The sequence below is a fragment of the Poecilia reticulata genome, chromosome 11 (genome assembly GCF_904066995.2).
Source record: "Poecilia reticulata chromosome 11, P_reticulata-male-v2, whole genome shotgun sequence".
Taxonomy (NCBI): domain Eukaryota; kingdom Metazoa; phylum Chordata; class Actinopteri; order Cyprinodontiformes; family Poeciliidae; genus Poecilia; species Poecilia reticulata.
In genome coordinates, this window is record NC_088840.1 from 28,972,382 (window position 1) to 28,988,357 (window position 15,976).

A 15,976-nucleotide genomic window follows, 5' to 3' on the forward strand; every position below is an offset into this window, starting at 1 on the left:
TGATTCCTGACATGACAGTTTCAACAAACATGTGAAACAATCCATCCATCCATCAGACGTTCATCCATCCATCAGACGTTCATCCATCCATCCATCCATCCATCAGACGTTCATCCATCCATCCATCCATCCATCAGACGTTCATCCATCCATCAGACGTTCATCCATCCATCAGACGTTCATCCATCCATCAGACGTTCATCCATCCATCCATCCATCAGACGTTCATCCATCCATCCATCAGACGTTCATCCATCCATCCATCAGACGTTCATCCATCCATCCATCAGACGTTCATCCATCCATCCATCCATCCATCCATCCATCCATCAGACGTTCATCCATCCATCCATCCATCAGACGTTCATCCATCCATCCATCCATCAGACGTTCATCCATCCATCCATCAGACGTTCATCCATCCATCCATCAGACGTTCATCCGTCCATCCATCAGACGTTCATCCATCCATCCATCCATCCATCCATCAGATGTTCATCCATCCATCCATCCATCCATCCATCCATCCATCAGACGTTCATCCATCCATCCATCCATCCATCCATCCATCAGACGTTCATCCATCCATCCATCAGACATTCATCCATCCATCCATCAGACGTTCATCCATCCATCCATCCATCAGACATTCATCCATCCATCCATCCATCCATCCATCAGACGTTCATCCATCCATCCATCCATCAGACGTTCATCCATCCATCCATCCATCCATCCATCCATCCATCAGACGTTCATCCATCCATCCATCCATCAGACGTTCATCCATCCATCCATCCATCAGACGTTCATCCATCCATCCATCAGACGTTCATCCATCCATCCATCAGACGTTCATCCGTCCATCCATCAGACGTTCATCCATCCATCCATCCATCCATCCATCAGATGTTCATCCATCCATCCATCCATCCATCCATCCATCCATCAGATGTTCATCCATCCATCCATCCATCCATCCATCCATCAGACGTTCATCCATCCATCCATCAGACATTCATCCATCCATCCATCAGACGTTCATCCATCCATCCATCCATCAGACATTCATCCATCCATCCATCCATCCATCCATCAGACGTTCATCCATCCATCCATCCATCAGACATTCATCCATCCATCCATCCATCCATCCATCAGATGTTCATCCATCCATCCATCCATCCATCCATTTTCTTACACCCTTGTCCCTCAGTGGGGTCAGGAGGTGCTGGTGCCTCTCCAGCTAACGTTTCGGGCGAGAGGCGGGGTCACCTGGACAGGTCACCAGTCTGTCACAGGGCAACACAGAGACACACAACCATGCACACACTCACACCTAGGGTCAATCTGGAGAGGCCAATTAACCTGACAGTCATGTTTCTGGACTGTGGGAGGAAACCGGAGTACCTGGAGAAAACCCACCATGCACAGGGAGAACATGGAGACTCCATGCAGAAAGACCGGGAATCGAACCCAGAACCTTCTTGCTGCAGGGCAGCAGCTCTACCCACTGCACCACTGTGCAGCATGTGGAACAATATGTTTTCTAAAAGTTGCTGCAGCTTTAAGAGCTTCAACATGGCGGGTCCCTCCATGGCATGGTGATCCCGAGCATCAGCAGACCCTCAGCAGAATGACTGAAAGAAGGGAAAATGAAGGTTCTGCAATGTCCTAGTCAAAGCCTAGACCTCAGCCTGATTGAAATGCTGTGGTTTGAAGCAGGACAGAGGAGTGAAGCTCAGTTCCTCCACTGCTACAGGAGCGTTAGCCCCATGTTTCACTCCAGTCTCTGTTAAATAAACTTTTCAGCCGAGTTCAAAGAGAAAAAACTGGAATAATCAAGTCCAAGTGCTCCAAGAGGAGGATTGTTTCCAGTTTGCGCTGACTCAGTCAGCGTAATTATAAACTCTCTCCTGTGTTTGGTTGAGCCCTGGTGACTCATCCATTCAGGCTCCCGTCCCGCAGCAGAACAACCACCTACCAAGTGCCAAAGTTGGGGCCAGCCTCCCTCCTCTCCACCCATCTCATTCTTTCCTACGCTGGCACTCGCATCCGTCTGCAGACGCTCAGCCAGCAGCCGGGAGAGCAGCGCTCCGGTCCGAAGACCCTCACAAGAACCAGCAAACCAGGCGGAGAAGATCCACAAGTAGTTTCCGCTCCATCTAGCAGGATTTAGAAAAGGTAAAACCGGCTTTTGGTGCAGAGATGCTGCGTTTTTTTTCTCATTTTAGGGTGGAGTCGCTGACCCCTCCCATGACTCTGGATTAACGAGGTTTTTTGTGTTTCATGCACTGACAAAAGCAGAGATGGATTTAGAAACTTATGCAGGATTTACTCCTTAAAGCAAAGATGTGAGATTTTCCCTGGATTTACTCCAAGCAAAGGAAAGCAGGACAAAACTTTCATTAAAACAAGATTATTAACAATTAGCTTAGTGAAGCTAGTTAGCTTCATGAAGGGGATGAATCCAACAAACGCCGGTTGATTTCTATTCCTCTCATACTAAAATGCTGCTAGAGGCACTTTAGCACCATCTAGCGGTCAGAGTGTGAACTACACGCTGTTCATGCGCATTGAGCCGATAAACTCGGTGATAATCTAAACCCTGAGCTGGTTCTGCAGCACAAATACATTTAGTTTGACTCTTACATTTTATATAACAAGATACAGAACATGTAACCAAAATTCTAAAAGCTGTTTCTAAATTTGGCTTTGCAGCTTTTTAGCGACACTCGGCAGCTAGAGAATGGAAAGTAGTAATGTTACTTATATGCAGGTGTTTTGATTATTTAACTTTGAATCAGCTGGAGAAAATATGAATCCATCCATCCTTTTTCTGTACACCTTTGTCTCTAGTGGGGTCGGGAGAAAATATATAAATATCGACCGATTATTTTTATTACCAGCATGTCTAACTTTTATCTTGAAAGAGAAAAAAAAGCTTCTATAAAAGTAAAGTGAAGGGATTTTTCAATATTTAACTGAACTGAAAACACCAAGACAGAAACCAATGACTGTTCAAAAATAAATGTAGAATTTGTAAAAGTGATTTCCTGAAAGTGACGCGGCGTTCCTGGAACTCTGCAGTAATGAGATTTAGATGTATTTAAAACACTGTAATGATGAAAAAGCAATGATTTTTCAGAAGCATATATTTAGACTCAATTTATAATCTTGTTAAGAATAGCATTGATAAAATAAGTCTGTTTTGCTCCTTAAGAGCCTAGTGTCGCTAATTGGCATCATAGCTAAATCTGTACTAATGGAAGGCGCCATTTTCAGGTAATTTAGCATCCAACTTAATGACAGTATTTTACACTACAGGATATGAATTGAGGCATTAAGGGGTTAAGCTGACGTTTTGCCATCAACAGGTGAAATGGCGACACCCAAAAACACCCCCAGAGGCGGAAGCACCCCGCTGTCCCCCAACCGCATCACCCGGCTGCAGGAGAAGGAGGACCTCTGCAACCTCAACGACCGTCTGGCCGTCTACATCGACAAGGTGCGCTCCCTGGAGGCGGAGAACGCCGGCCTGCGTCTACGCATCACCGAGTCCGAGACGGAGGTGACCCGGGAGCTGACGGGCCTGAAGGCCGCCTACGAGACCGAGCTGGCCGACGCCCGGCAGACTCTGGACTCGGTGGCCAAGGAGCGGGCGAGGCTGCAGCTGGAGCTGGGCAAAGTCAGGGAGGACCACAAGGAGCTGAAGGCCAGGTGGGTTCAGGGTCACACTCCGTAACAAAGAATGAGATTTCCAACTTGAAAAACTTGCTAAAAGTTGGAGCTCGTTTTATTTAAAGGGGCCCTGCTGCTCCCGGGGCCCTAAATCTGTTAAACACGCCCCTGCTTGTTTGTTACATCGACATTTTTACAGTGAAAACTGAAACATTTCGATCAAAACACCAAAAATGACAAACCCCTGACGTCCAGAAACAACCCAGTTTCCCCAGAAACGGCTGCAGAAACATCTGATTGTCATTTTTATTAATAAATCCCTCCAACCCAGAAATACATTCACGGGAGTTTCTGTGGACAAAATGTTTTCTTAGGCACAGAAGATTATTTCTCCATCTGAAGATCATGAGACGTCGGACAGCCTGGAGGTTTGGTGAACGGCTGCTGAGTGACGCAGATGCTGCCAGACTAAAACTTTGCATAATTTAGTAGATTTAAACTTTAATCTTGTTTTACGGATATATTGCTGCTGCTGCTGCTGCTGTTGCTGCTGGTTGAAATACGTAGCAAGTTTAGCGAGTTTTATTTCCATTTCTTGTTGGTTGTTTTTTTGACTCATTTCTGCACAGACATGCTAACATTTAATCCGTAAATTGAGATTTGCAGTAGAATTAGAGTGAAATAAAGTGAGCAGCTCATCCGGTGACTAACTCTTTCCTCCTTCATCTTCATCATTATATACGTGGCAGAGGCTCCGGCTGCACATTTTCCTGCTCGTTTTTCCATAAATATTGGGAAAACCTGAGTGTGTGTGTGTGTGTGTGTGTGTGTGTGTGTGTTGGGTGAGGCCACGTTGTTGCCATGACAACTAAACAACCAGCGGCTGTGGCTTGTGGTTACCGGATTCATGGGACCAGCGCCGCGGACGGTGAGTCATCGGCGGCGAAGGCTCTCCTCTGGTTCTGGTTTTACAGGGGCGGAGCCGAGGGGTGGCCGGGCGGGGCCTGGCTCCCTCCCGGGGTTAAAAATAGATCTGCTTGTATTTTTTATCATGTCGTAAGGCTCCAGGCGTCTTGATGGGGAAATAGATTTAAAAAAAAACTTTTATGTTTATCGTAACTTTATTTTCTTCAATTGCAACAACATTAGTTACAATTAAGCGCGACAAACATAGTAGCAGGTAGGCAGTAAATAGATATTATCAAGTTAGTATTGCGCAATCAAGTTTTTGATTTTTGAAGATTTTTTTCTTGGAAAATTTGCATTTTTTTTTGTGCCGTTTCCATCCATTTTTTTTTTTTTCAGTTTTAAAACTTTTATTTCAGTTAAAGAAAATTTTCTCAGTTTCAAATTGTTCTTTTGATCAAACATTATGGCCCCAGATTACAATCCCAGCTTCAGCAGCTCCTTCCAGAAGGTTGTGGGTCCAAACCGGACCGGACCGGACCGAACCGAACCGGACCGGACCGTACCGGACCGAACCGGATCGGACCGTACCGGACCGAACCGGATCGGACCGGACCGGATCGGAATGGACCGGACCGGATCGGAATGGACCGGATCGGAATGGACCGGATCTGACCGAACAGAAACCGAACCAAACCGAACCGGACCGGACCGAACCGGATCGGACCGGACCGGAATGGACCGGACCGGACTGTACAGGACCGTACCGTACCGGACCAAACGGGACCGGACCAGACCGTACCGGACCGTACCGTACCGGACCGAACTGTACCGGACCGGATCGGAATGGACTGGATCTGACCGAACAGAAACCGAACCAAACCGAACCGGTCCGGATCGGACCAGACCAGACTGGACTGGACCGGACAGGACCGGACCGAATCGGACCGGACCGACGGAATCGGACCGGACTGAACTGGACCGGATTGGATCGGACCAGACCAGACCGGACCGAATCGGACCCGACCGGACCAGACCGGATTGTATCGGACCGGACCGAACTGGACCGGATCGGATCGGACCAGACCAGACCAGACCGAATCGGACCGGACCGGACCGGACCGAACTGGACCGGATGCTCTCTGCAGAGCCTCCCCAGCGGCTCAGAGTCAGACGGCTGTTTGCGTCGTTGCAGGAACACCAAGAAGGAGTCGGAGCTGGCGGCCGCCCTGCAGAGGCTCCGAGACCTGGAGGCTCTGCTGAACTCCAAGGACGCGTCTCTGTCGACGGCTCTGGGAGAGAAACGCAGCCTGGATGCGGAGAACCGGGAGCTGAAGGCCCAGGTGGCGAAGGTAGGACCCAGTGCAGCCGCGGGGCCTCGGGACGGAGGCCCCGCGGCAGCGTCCCGCAGAGCGGATGTTGTTGGATCGTTAGGTTCTGATCCGGGTTTCTGTCCCAGCTGGAGGCCAGTTTGGGCGACGCGAAGAAGCAGCTGCAGGACGAGATGCTGCGCCGGGTGGATGGAGAGAACCGGATCCAGACGCTGAAGGAGGAGCTGGACTTCCAGAAGAACCTTTACTCTGAGGTACCATCAGCGCGACCTGATCCCGGTTATTTATTTATTCAAGATTCAAGATTCAAGAGACTTTATTGTCATTCACATCACGTGTTACATGAGGTGGAACGAAATTGAGAGTCACAGCCCCAGTTACATCCAAATATAAGTATAAAATATAAAAACTAGCTACAAGATCAAATTGTTATAAATAGGAAAAATATTTACAAATATATAAGAACAAGAAGTAGAAAAATGAAATGTATGTTAATAGGAATGTACAAAATGGATGAAGTATGAATAATGTAGCAGCATGGGAAGATAAATTTAGCAGTGCAACATTTTAGCATTTATCTTTAAATGATAAATATGATTTATTTATTTCACTTCATTACAGTCCATTATTTTTAATTCTTATATTTTATTCATTCATTTTTCATTAATGTCTATTTTTTCATTTATAATAATTGTTTTATCTATTATTTGGCTGTTTGGTTCGTTTCTTTATGAATGCATTCATTTTTAAATCTAATAATTAAATAAAATGCAATAATTATACTTTTTTTTTTACAAAATTTATTATTTTACTTTTTACATTTTACTAATTTATTTTTAATTTGTCTTTTGTTTAGTTTTTTAATTTACAATAGTTATATTATTTATCTTTTCAAAATGTCCATTCATTTGTTTTTGTTGATATGATTAATTTGTTCTATATTATTATTGTTATTGTTATTATTGTTATTAATTTTCTTTTTATAATTGTTTAAATATTTAACATTTTTATTTTATTCATATCATTTTTACTTATTACTAGCTCACGGTAATAGTAGTTACTACATTTTATTTATTTAAGTTAATATTTGTATATAAATGTAGGTATTTATTTGTGCGTTCTTCATATTTTTGTATTTGTTTTCCAGGAGCTGCGGGAGACGAAGCGTCGCCATGACTCCCGCATGGTGGAGCTGGACAACGGCCACCAGCAGGACTTTGAGAGCAAACTGGCCGAGGCGCTGGCCGAGATGCGCAGCCAGCATGAGCTGCAGATTAAACTGTACAAGGAGGAGATGGAGAAAACCTACAACACCAAGGTTGGTCCGAACCTGCAGCAATGGCCTAGTCAAAGTCCAGACCAGACCAGGAGACAAAGTTTAAATGAATGCCATGAATTTTGTCTAAAAGAAAATTAGTTAGGAACTGGAAGAAAAAAATGTAAACTGAAACTGAAGATAATTTTAACAAAAAAAAAAAAAAATCTAAAAATTTTTTAAAACTGAAAAAAAAAACAAAAAAAAAACAAAAAAAAAACGTGGAACTGAAAAAAGCTTTAAAAAGTAGTCCGGATTCATTTTTCAGTTTTAAATCTTATTTGATTTAGTTTCAAAACATTTTCCAGTTTAAAATATTTTTTTCCAGTTGTTTTCTTAAATAAACTTTATGTCACTGCTGTAGCTCCATAGAAGGCTGTTTTGGCTGAATGAAGGGTTTCTGACGGATCCTCCATCTTGTTTCCACCCGGCAGCTGGACAGCGCCCGTCAGTCCGCGGACAGGAGCAGCCACCTGGTCGGCGCCGCCCACGAGGAGCTGCAGCAGACCCGGGTCCGGCTGGAGTCCACGTCCGCCCAGCTCAGCCAGCTGCAGAAACAGGTCCGCTCCGACAGGGCCGCAGCAAGCCGTCTGGGGGCCTGGTGGGCACAGTGTAGCTCGGGGTCCCCGTCCTTACCAACCCTGAACAAACAGCATAACACCAAGTGTCTTATATCTCAGTACACTTGCAATAAGACAAACTTAGATTATGTTTCCTGCAACATGGGTAAATAATAACACATGTCAGTGGAACTGTTACTTTTTCATCTCTGTTAAGGAGTTACTGACTTAAAACAAGCTCCTAAATCTGGCTAAATAGTTACTTATAAATCAGTTTCGTCTTATTTCAAGTGCACTAAGATATTAACACCAGAAACTAGACACAACATCTGGTAAGATTTAGTGTTTTTTGCAGTGTACGTCCTGCCTCTGCTACTTCTGGTTGTTGATTTGATCCTTACAGGCGTAGCAAACCAGCAAAGATGCTCTAATTAATTAGCATTTTGAAATTCAGAGTGGTAAATAAGAGTGACGTGTTAATTCAGCTATGTGAAAGTCACATCTGCAGACAAACGCTGAATTTACAGAAGTTAACAAGTTTGATGTCTTGTTTTTAAAATTTAGAAAAGTGCAATCACTACAAAGTGCTCTTGGGGGCCCCCTGGTGGCTCCATCAGTCTGAATCTGAATCTGTGCTGCAGCTGGCGGCCCGCGAGGCGAAGCTGAGGGAGCTGGAGGACGCCCTGTCGCGGGAGCGGGACACGACCCGCCGGCTGCTGGGGGAGAAGGACCGGGAGATGGCGGAGATGCGGCAGCGCATGCAGCAGCAGCTGGACGAGTACCAGGAGCTGCTGGACGTGAAGCTGGCTCTGGACATGGAAATCTGCGCCTACAGGAAGCTGCTGGAGGGGGAGGAGGAGAGGTAGCTTCAGCCGCCTATTATGTGTTTTCCAGGCGCATGTTGCAGCACAATCCAGTAACTATGTTACCCTCAGTTGTTATAGAAATGCTGTACTTATATATTAAATATGACTAAAAAGAAATCTTACTTCCTGATTAAATTGGGCCTCTGTCTCTTTAAGAAGCTCCTGCTCTTTCTGAAGCTCCCCCTACAGGAAGTCATCCCAACATGGCTCCTCTGTTAACCCTTTAACGCAGGGGTGTCAAACTCCAGTCCAGAAGGGCCGCTGTCGCTGTCCTGCAGTTTTTAGATGTGCCACAGGTACAAAACACCTGAATCAAATGGCTTAATTACCTCCTCAGTTCTCCAGAGCCTTGCTAATGACCTAATTATTCTATTCAGGTGGTGCAGCAGAGGCACTTCTAAAAGTCGCAGGACAGCGGCCCTCGAGGACTGGAGTTTGACACCCCTGCTTTAACGTTTTTATCAGCGTCGCTCTGAGCAGCAGCTCCTATAATGAGCTCAGCAGATGTTTGCTAATTGCTGCTGGCTAGTCTGAAGGAGCTGAATGGGGGGGAGGAGCTGCTCTTTAGGGGCGGGGCTAGGTTCACCCAGGTGTTTTGATCAGCTGAATGGTTGCCATGGAGATTAAAGGATTTATTAAACATGAAAAAATCGAGGAGGCAACACTCCACGTTTCTGATGAGGCGGAAAAATTAAAACATGAAGAAAAGTTTTTAAAAAAGTACATTTTACATGATTTTGCTCCTTTAAACTAAAATATGGTGTGAGCATAAAATTCTGCCATTTAAATGACCGGTGTCAGGTTGGGTTGGCTGCCTGGCATTTCCTTAAACAAAAAAAAACACCCAGGAATGATTAAAATATGAAAAATTAAATGGAATAAAATCAGTTTTTGAGCATTTTGAGTCGATCGAGTTTCCAGGACCTTGGATTAGATTTCTTCTGTTCCTCTGATGAACGTTTGTCCTGCAGGCTGCGTCTGTCCCCCAGTCCTCCTCCCACCAGAGTGGCAGGAAGTCGCTCCTCCACCTCCGTGGCCCACTCCCGCTCCGTCCACGGCAGCGCTCGCAGCTCCCCGGCGAAGAGGCGCCGCCACAACGACACCGACAGCGAGGCGTCCAGCTTCGCCGGCGGCACCGTGGCGCGCACACGCATCACCCAGCAGGCCTCGGCCAGCGGGCGGGTCACCGTGGACGAGGTGGACCTGGACGGGAAGTTCGTCCGACTCAGCAACAAGGCGGATGAGGTGAGAGAGTGGAAAACAGCTTACGGTGTTCCTCAGGGATCCGTCCAGGCCTCCCTCTTCTTTATCGTCAACAGTCTCAATCAGCTGGATACTTTTTTAGTTTTTGGTTAACTGGTTCCGAACATTAATGCCAACATCCAGACTGAAAAGATCTGAGCTGAATAGTTAGCAGGTTTCAGAACCAAAGCAACACAGTGAGGACACAACAACCAAACTTACTGAAAAATTCAAGATGGCGGCCATTTTTCAAGATGGAGAATATATGTTTGCATTAAAATCGGCAGTACTCATTGCCAGGGGCGAACGCAGCTAAACAAAACCTTCGGTTCACTGAACACTAATCCACTAATCCATCAACTCCGCTGACGCCAAAATGCTAAACACATATAGAAATGAGCAGAAGCTAATGCTAACCATGCAGACGTCCGTCTCTCAGCCTGTGTCTCATCTTCACCTCCTTCCAGCTGACGACTGGTGTGAGACTCGCTAACAGCCCTGTTTCCGATTCTGCTGCTACGACCAAAGTAAAAACAAAGAATGTGACACAAAGTTCATCCAAGTCATGAAAATGGGCAACAATTAATGGCTTAAAAATGGCAGCCATCTTGAAAAATGATGGAAGCTTGTTTTTATTGACTCAAACACATTTTTATGCACAAAGCTGTTCCTGTGAGTCTCAGGGTTTGGAAACTCTGTGTAGTTTCTGCTGCCCCCTGTTGGTGGAAGTAGCTTCCAGACAGCTGCTCCTCTCTGACTCCTCCTTCATGTTTTCTCTCCCGTCTGTTTGTCCGTCCTGCAGGACCAGAATCTGGGGAGCTGGCAGCTGAAGAGGCAGATCGGATCCAACTCTCCGATCATCTTCAAGTTCCCGGCTAAGTTCACCCTGAAGGCCGGTCAGAGAGTCACGGTAGGCATCGTCTTTAGGCTCCACCCCGACCAGCCAATCAGCTCTCAGCTGTTCTAACTGTCTGCCATGTTGGCCGGGGTCAGATCTGGGCCTCCGGCTCTGGAGGAGTCCACAACCCTCCTTCAGACCTGCTGTGGAAGACCCAGAGCTCCTGGGGAACCGGAGACCAGTTCCAGACCACCCTGATCAGCGCCAGCGGAGAGGTAGTGAAAACCAGCAGCTGCCGGGTTTTAAAGCTGCAAAGTTCATGTAAGTTCATGAAAAATGTGCTTTCCTTCCAGGAGATGGCCATGAGGAAGGTAACCCGCACTCAGCTTGAAGATGAAGATGAAGACATGGTGAGAGGAGCAGCTCGAACCTGTACGATGTTTCCTACCTGATAGTCCAGTCGACCCGGTTCTACTGGAACCAGAACATCTGCTGCTCCTCCAGCTGCTCTGAGTCCAACCAACCTGTTCCCCTCCTGGCCTGTGGGGGCGCTGCACCAACAACCACTGAAGGAAACGACACAAAAACCTCTGAAGACGCTGAGAGCAACTTCCTTCTTCACCAGATGGAAACAAGATGGAGGATTTTATAGTCTTTGGCTAAAGACCAGGAGCTATTTCTGCTGCTAGCGCTAGGCTAACATGTTAGCTTTGGTTGGATTTACCCAGAATGCCCTGCGCTGTAGTCCACGTCCTGCGTTTGGAGCAGTCTGCGGTCTGCTTGGTGTTCACATATGCGGTTGGAGAACAACAATTCAATGAGCTTTCACACCTCACCAACCGGACCAGGCTTTGACTAGACAGATGGACTGGAGTTGGATTAAAGCGGTCTGAATGGCTCTTGTGGCTGCATAATCGAACTCTGACTGGTTTGAATGCATATGTGAACACGAAGCGGACCGCAGACCGCTCCAAAAGCAGGAAGTGGACCACAGCGCAGGGCATTCTGGGTAAATCCAACCAAAGCTAACATGCTAGCCTAGCGCTAGCAGCAGAAATGGCTCCTGGTCTTTAGCCTAAAGAGAAATCCTCCAACCGCTAAAATCCTCCATCTTGTTTCCATCTGGAAGTTGCTCTCAGTGTCTTCAGAGGTTTTTGTGTCGTTTCCTTCAGTGGTTGTTGGTGCAGCGCCCCCACAGGCCAGGAGGGGAACAGGTTGGTTTGACTCAGAGCAGCTGGAGGAGGAGCAGATGGTGGAGTTTTGAACCAAGTCGACCGAACTATCAGGTGTGAAAACAAACAAATTTCTCACTCTTCACTTGACCTGGTTGAATTTCCTGTCTTCTCCAGCAGGTGGCCCACAGCACCTGCGCAGACGGCGAGTACAACCTGCGCAGCCGGACCGTCCTCTGCGGCTCCTGCGGACTTCCGTCTGACAAATCCAGCACCTGCTCCGTGTCGTCTGCGTCCCGCTCGTTCCGCAGCGGAGGAATCTCCGAAGGATTGGTGCCACAGTCGTACGTGTTCAGCAGCAGCACAGCTCGTAAGGTAGACGTCCGCCCGCCGCTGTGACGCTCAGAGGCTTCTGACCTTTCAGTCGTTCCCGTTGACCTTTTCAAACTGTGCTTTCTTCCAGACTGGATCCAGGATGGAGAGCTGTCCAATCATGTGAACACGTCGACCAGCGAAGACGTTTATTTTTTATCTGAGTAGTGTGTAGAAAGTATTAGCTTTTAGTTTTTATACTTTTAAACATTTTTCAGGTTGTAATCATTCTGACTTTTATATTAATTTCCATTGTTCACCCATGCATGCTTAAAGATATGACTTGACTTATGATTTGATATGATATGCAAGTTTAGTTTTTCCTTTAAGAAAACTAAGAGGAAATGTTTTTGTATGTTTTTTATTCTTTTATATTCAATACTGTTTCTGGTCTTTTAGCTTCAGTTAAATCTGACTTGTGTCATTATTAATAACATTATTTTAGCTAAACTGGGCTACATAACGGCAGAAAATGTATTTTCCTGATATAAATAAAAATATTTTCTAAATTTTTGACATTTTGTTTATCTCTGTTTGTTAGTGAACCATTAAAATGTGATTTTATATAAATTGACTCCTCAGGACACTGACAAAATTAGTTTAAATCTATAAAAACAAGGTTCCAAGGGTACTTTTTGGTTGTTAAAAAATTAAATCACATTTTCTTTGTCAATAAAGTGACTGGAATTAAAGTTTTCTTTAATATTCATTTTGTTCCGGGACAAAATAAATGTTTCTTTTGGCTCAGAGGCCAGATAAGGCTAATTATGAAGTTGGTAAGCAAAATATTCAGTTATCAAGCTAAATAATTATCTGTTCTTTGTTTAAAGAACAGATAATTTTATGATTTTATTGTTTGATCATGAAAGAAAAACACTTCAAAATGTCCCACTTGAAGATTTGTATTGAAAGTTTTGTCCTAAAGAGCTTGAAACGGGACGAATCTCGCTTGTGAATTATGTTTTCGCTGATCGAGCTTTTATTTTGAAACGGCAGGCTTTTATTTTGTTGGTTTTGTAGTTCTGAACCCGGAAGTGTTCTGCTCGGTCAGAGCGCTGCAGCTAATCTTTCGACCTGCTGATCTTCACCAGGCTGTGAGTTTGTCCAGAGTTTATTTTGAAGACCGTATAACCTGTTTGTAAAACGAAAACATATTTAATAATCGTAGATTGTTTCTGGTTATTTCGTGTTTGATAAACTCAAGAGAGCAGCAGGAAGCTAACAGCTGTTAGCAACCGCAGATCAACAAACAGGAAACTAGAGTTTACAAAGACCGGATGTGACGACAGAAGTTGTGTGAAATAAAATGGACACAATACGTTTTAATGGATAAAATTATTACATTTCATATAAAGTTTATTCTCCTGATGTTTTCTGTGAATTTTTTAAACTCTTGTAGCAGCTGGACGTCGTTATCATTTATTATCGCTATCATTAACAAAATAGTTTTATTTTAAAATTAATAAGCCTGATTTATTTTATATTTTTGGATATAACTAAGCAAACAATACATCAGCAATATGAAGAAATGTCAGTGTTTTTCTGTTTGTTAAATTGCTTGTTTTGAAATTGTTTTATTAATATTTATGTTTTAGTATTTAATTTCTGACACAACATGCCTGTTTGTTTTTTTACTTTAATGTTTTATAGCATTTATTTTACCTTTTCAAGTTAATTTGTCATTTTCTCTAATTAAAAAGGCAGAAACTGAATGGATTTATTTAAAGATATATCCATTTATTTCTTTGTTTTTGTCAATAAAAATCGTATTTTTTGGGATAAATTATGTCGTTTTGAAATGTGTTTTAATTAAATCATTCGACAAAACTGTGTTATTCAGCACTTCCTTAATTTATTTTCTTTTTGCTTTTTGTTTGTTTTTTGTTTGGAGGACCAGAGGACCAGAGGTCAGAGGTCGATTAGCATTCACACCTCAACCGGACCGGACTTTGAAAATTTGTAATTTTCTCTAATTAAAAAGGCAGAAACTGAATGGATTTATTTAAAGATATATATCCACTTATTTCTTTGTTTTTGTCAATAAAAATCGTATTTTTTGGGATAAATTATGTCGTTTTGAAATGTGTTTTAATCAAATCATTTGACAAAACTGTGTTATTCAGCACTTCCTTTATTTATTTTCTTTTTGCTTTTTGTTTGTTTTTGTGTTTCAGAATCACAGTTTGTCCATTTTCTATTTGTTTTGGGTGAATTAGAAAAGTCTGAGCCAAACCTGGAGCGTTTGTAGGTCCACACGGCTCCACAGCTGCTGCTCTCTGAGTTTATTTATTTCAAATAATAAAGCGTGGATTCTGAATTTAGAGAGAAACGCTGGTGTTTTCACCAGCCGCTGCCGGTTTTCTTCCCAGGAATCCGTCTCTGGATGCTGAACGTCCGCGCTCTGCTGGGGATCGGCTTCCTGGTGACCTCGCGACCTTGCGCGGCCTCTCTGGCTCAGGCGGGGTCATGCTCTGCAGCTGACCGCCACTGTTTGACGGGCAGAGCGGCGTCTACGATGGCCCACGCCGTCAGACATCTCGGGTGAGCTCTCAGGGAGTGTGTGGGCTAAAGACCCGGGTGTGTGAGGCGAATCTGAGCTCTGGACTCGCTGCAGGCAGGAGGAGGCCCAGAAGATCGACGAGGAGCTGTTCAGCGAATACGGCTTCAGCGTGGACCAGCTGATGGAGCTGGCCGGACTCAGCTGCGCCACGGCCGTCACACGGGTCAGAACCTTCACAGGAACACGCAGGAGATCCGGGTTTTCAGCTGCTTCAGGCAGGAAGCGTCAGGATTTCACAATAAAAGCCCCTCATTTCCACCTGACTCCAGGCTGACGGCCATTTTACAAGATGGACGCCGTTTTTGAGCCTTTTAAACTAATTACTACCATAAAATGTTTCCCATTCTCATGACTTTTGGTCGTAATGTTAGCGTTAGCGTCTGCTAATATGTTTTGTGTTAAGCGGTTTAGTGCTAGCAGAGCTAAGAGTTTTGTTTATTTAGTGGTTAGTGAACCTAAGCTGCTGGTTAGCTGTGGCTAAACACTACTGCTAATTTTAGCAGTAGTTATATTCTCCATTATAACCATGGCGGCCATTTTGAAAAATATCCATTTGGAAAAAGAAATATATATGATAACTAAAAATGTCCAGGTTATGATTTGAGCCCAAACCCTTTCAGTAAATATGATTTAAATGTGTTCAGTTATTTATGATTTGTGTTCATCTGTGATCAGTTTTTCAAATTTAGGCAAAAACCATCTTCCTTCTTGAAAACTGGCGGCCATTTTGAATCTTTCTTTAGGTTTTTATTTTAGGGTCTTGTAGTCACACGTGAAGGATTTTGCTGACATATTACATTTTGTGCAGCTCCGTCAGCGCTTAGGGTCCAGTTCAGCTCTCTGTCTTGGTCCAGTTAGGACACTGGTTTAACTGGGTTTGACCCAGATGGACTGGAATCCGCCTCTGCCTGTTTGGGTTTGGTGGTTTAAGGTTTCCAGTCGTTTCCAGGTTCTGCAGACGGTTTTCGGCCTGACGAACCGAGATCGTTTGGTCTGGTGGAACGGACAGCGTCCTCCATTTTGTCTCAGGTTCTTGACCTTTGCCCCCCTGCAGGCGTACCCGCTGTCCTCTCTGGTCAAAGCCAGACCGTCTCTGCTGGTGATCTGCGGACCAGGAAACAACGGCGGCGACG

The 15,976-nt window shown here is 44.7% G+C and overlaps 2 protein-coding genes across 5 annotated transcripts in view; both read left to right on the plus strand.

The window, feature by feature from the left end:
- Positions 1–1,816: 1,816 nt before the first annotated feature.
- Positions 1,817–12,799, plus strand: LOC103473032 (lamin-A-like). 3 transcript variants are annotated; one of them, XM_008422951.3, is made up of 13 exons: positions 1,817–2,184; positions 3,378–3,720; positions 5,783–5,939; positions 6,047–6,172; positions 7,066–7,236; positions 7,668–7,793; positions 8,435–8,655; positions 9,631–9,904; positions 10,704–10,811; positions 10,895–11,014; positions 11,093–11,149; positions 12,092–12,286; positions 12,375–12,799. In XM_008422951.3, exons 2-13 carry the CDS (start codon positions 3,383–3,385, stop codon positions 12,408–12,410), a joined length of 1,929 nt encoding a protein of 642 aa, XP_008421173.1. In that variant the 5' UTR covers positions 1,817–2,184; positions 3,378–3,382; the 3' UTR covers positions 12,411–12,799. The 3 variants fall into 3 exon arrangements, with proteins under 3 accessions (XP_008421173.1, XP_008421172.1, XP_008421174.1); XM_008422950.3 differs by having other exon boundaries at positions 1,818–2,184; positions 12,089–12,286; XM_008422952.3 differs by lacking the exons at positions 1,817–2,184; positions 3,378–3,720 and adding an exon at positions 4,261–4,609 and having other exon boundaries at positions 12,089–12,286.
- Positions 12,800–13,263: 464 nt separating this feature from the next.
- Positions 13,264–15,976, plus strand: part of naxe (NAD(P)HX epimerase) — a 4,505-nt gene continuing 1,792 nt past the window's right edge. The window contains exons 1-5 of one of the 2 annotated variants that reach the window (XM_081612323.1): positions 13,304–13,377; positions 13,488–13,598; positions 14,653–14,824; positions 14,898–15,006; positions 15,898–15,976. The exon at positions 15,898–15,976 is cut by the window's right edge and continues 32 nt beyond it. In XM_081612323.1, coding sequence (XP_081468449.1) covers positions 14,667–14,824; positions 14,898–15,006; positions 15,898–15,976 — 346 coding nt within the window. In that variant the 5' untranslated portion in view covers positions 13,304–13,377; positions 13,488–13,598; positions 14,653–14,666. Of the gene's footprint in view, positions 13,378–13,487; positions 13,599–14,652; positions 14,825–14,897; positions 15,007–15,897 lie in introns of both variants that reach the window. The other variant, XM_081612322.1, reaches the window with a different exon arrangement.

Excerpts from the sequence above, each read along its gene's own strand:
- LOC103473032 (XM_008422950.3), top strand. The coding sequence starts at position 3,383 with ATGGCGACACCCAAAAACACCCCCAGAGGCGGAAGCACCCCGCTGTCC. Across the intron at positions 7,237-7,667 it reads AGAAAACCTACAACACCAAG|CTGGACAGCGCCCGTCAGTC; the intron begins GTTGGTCCGAAC and ends TCCACCCGGCAG. Across the intron at positions 9,905-10,703 it reads TCAGCAACAAGGCGGATGAG|GACCAGAATCTGGGGAGCTG; the intron begins GTGAGAGAGTGG and ends TCCGTCCTGCAG.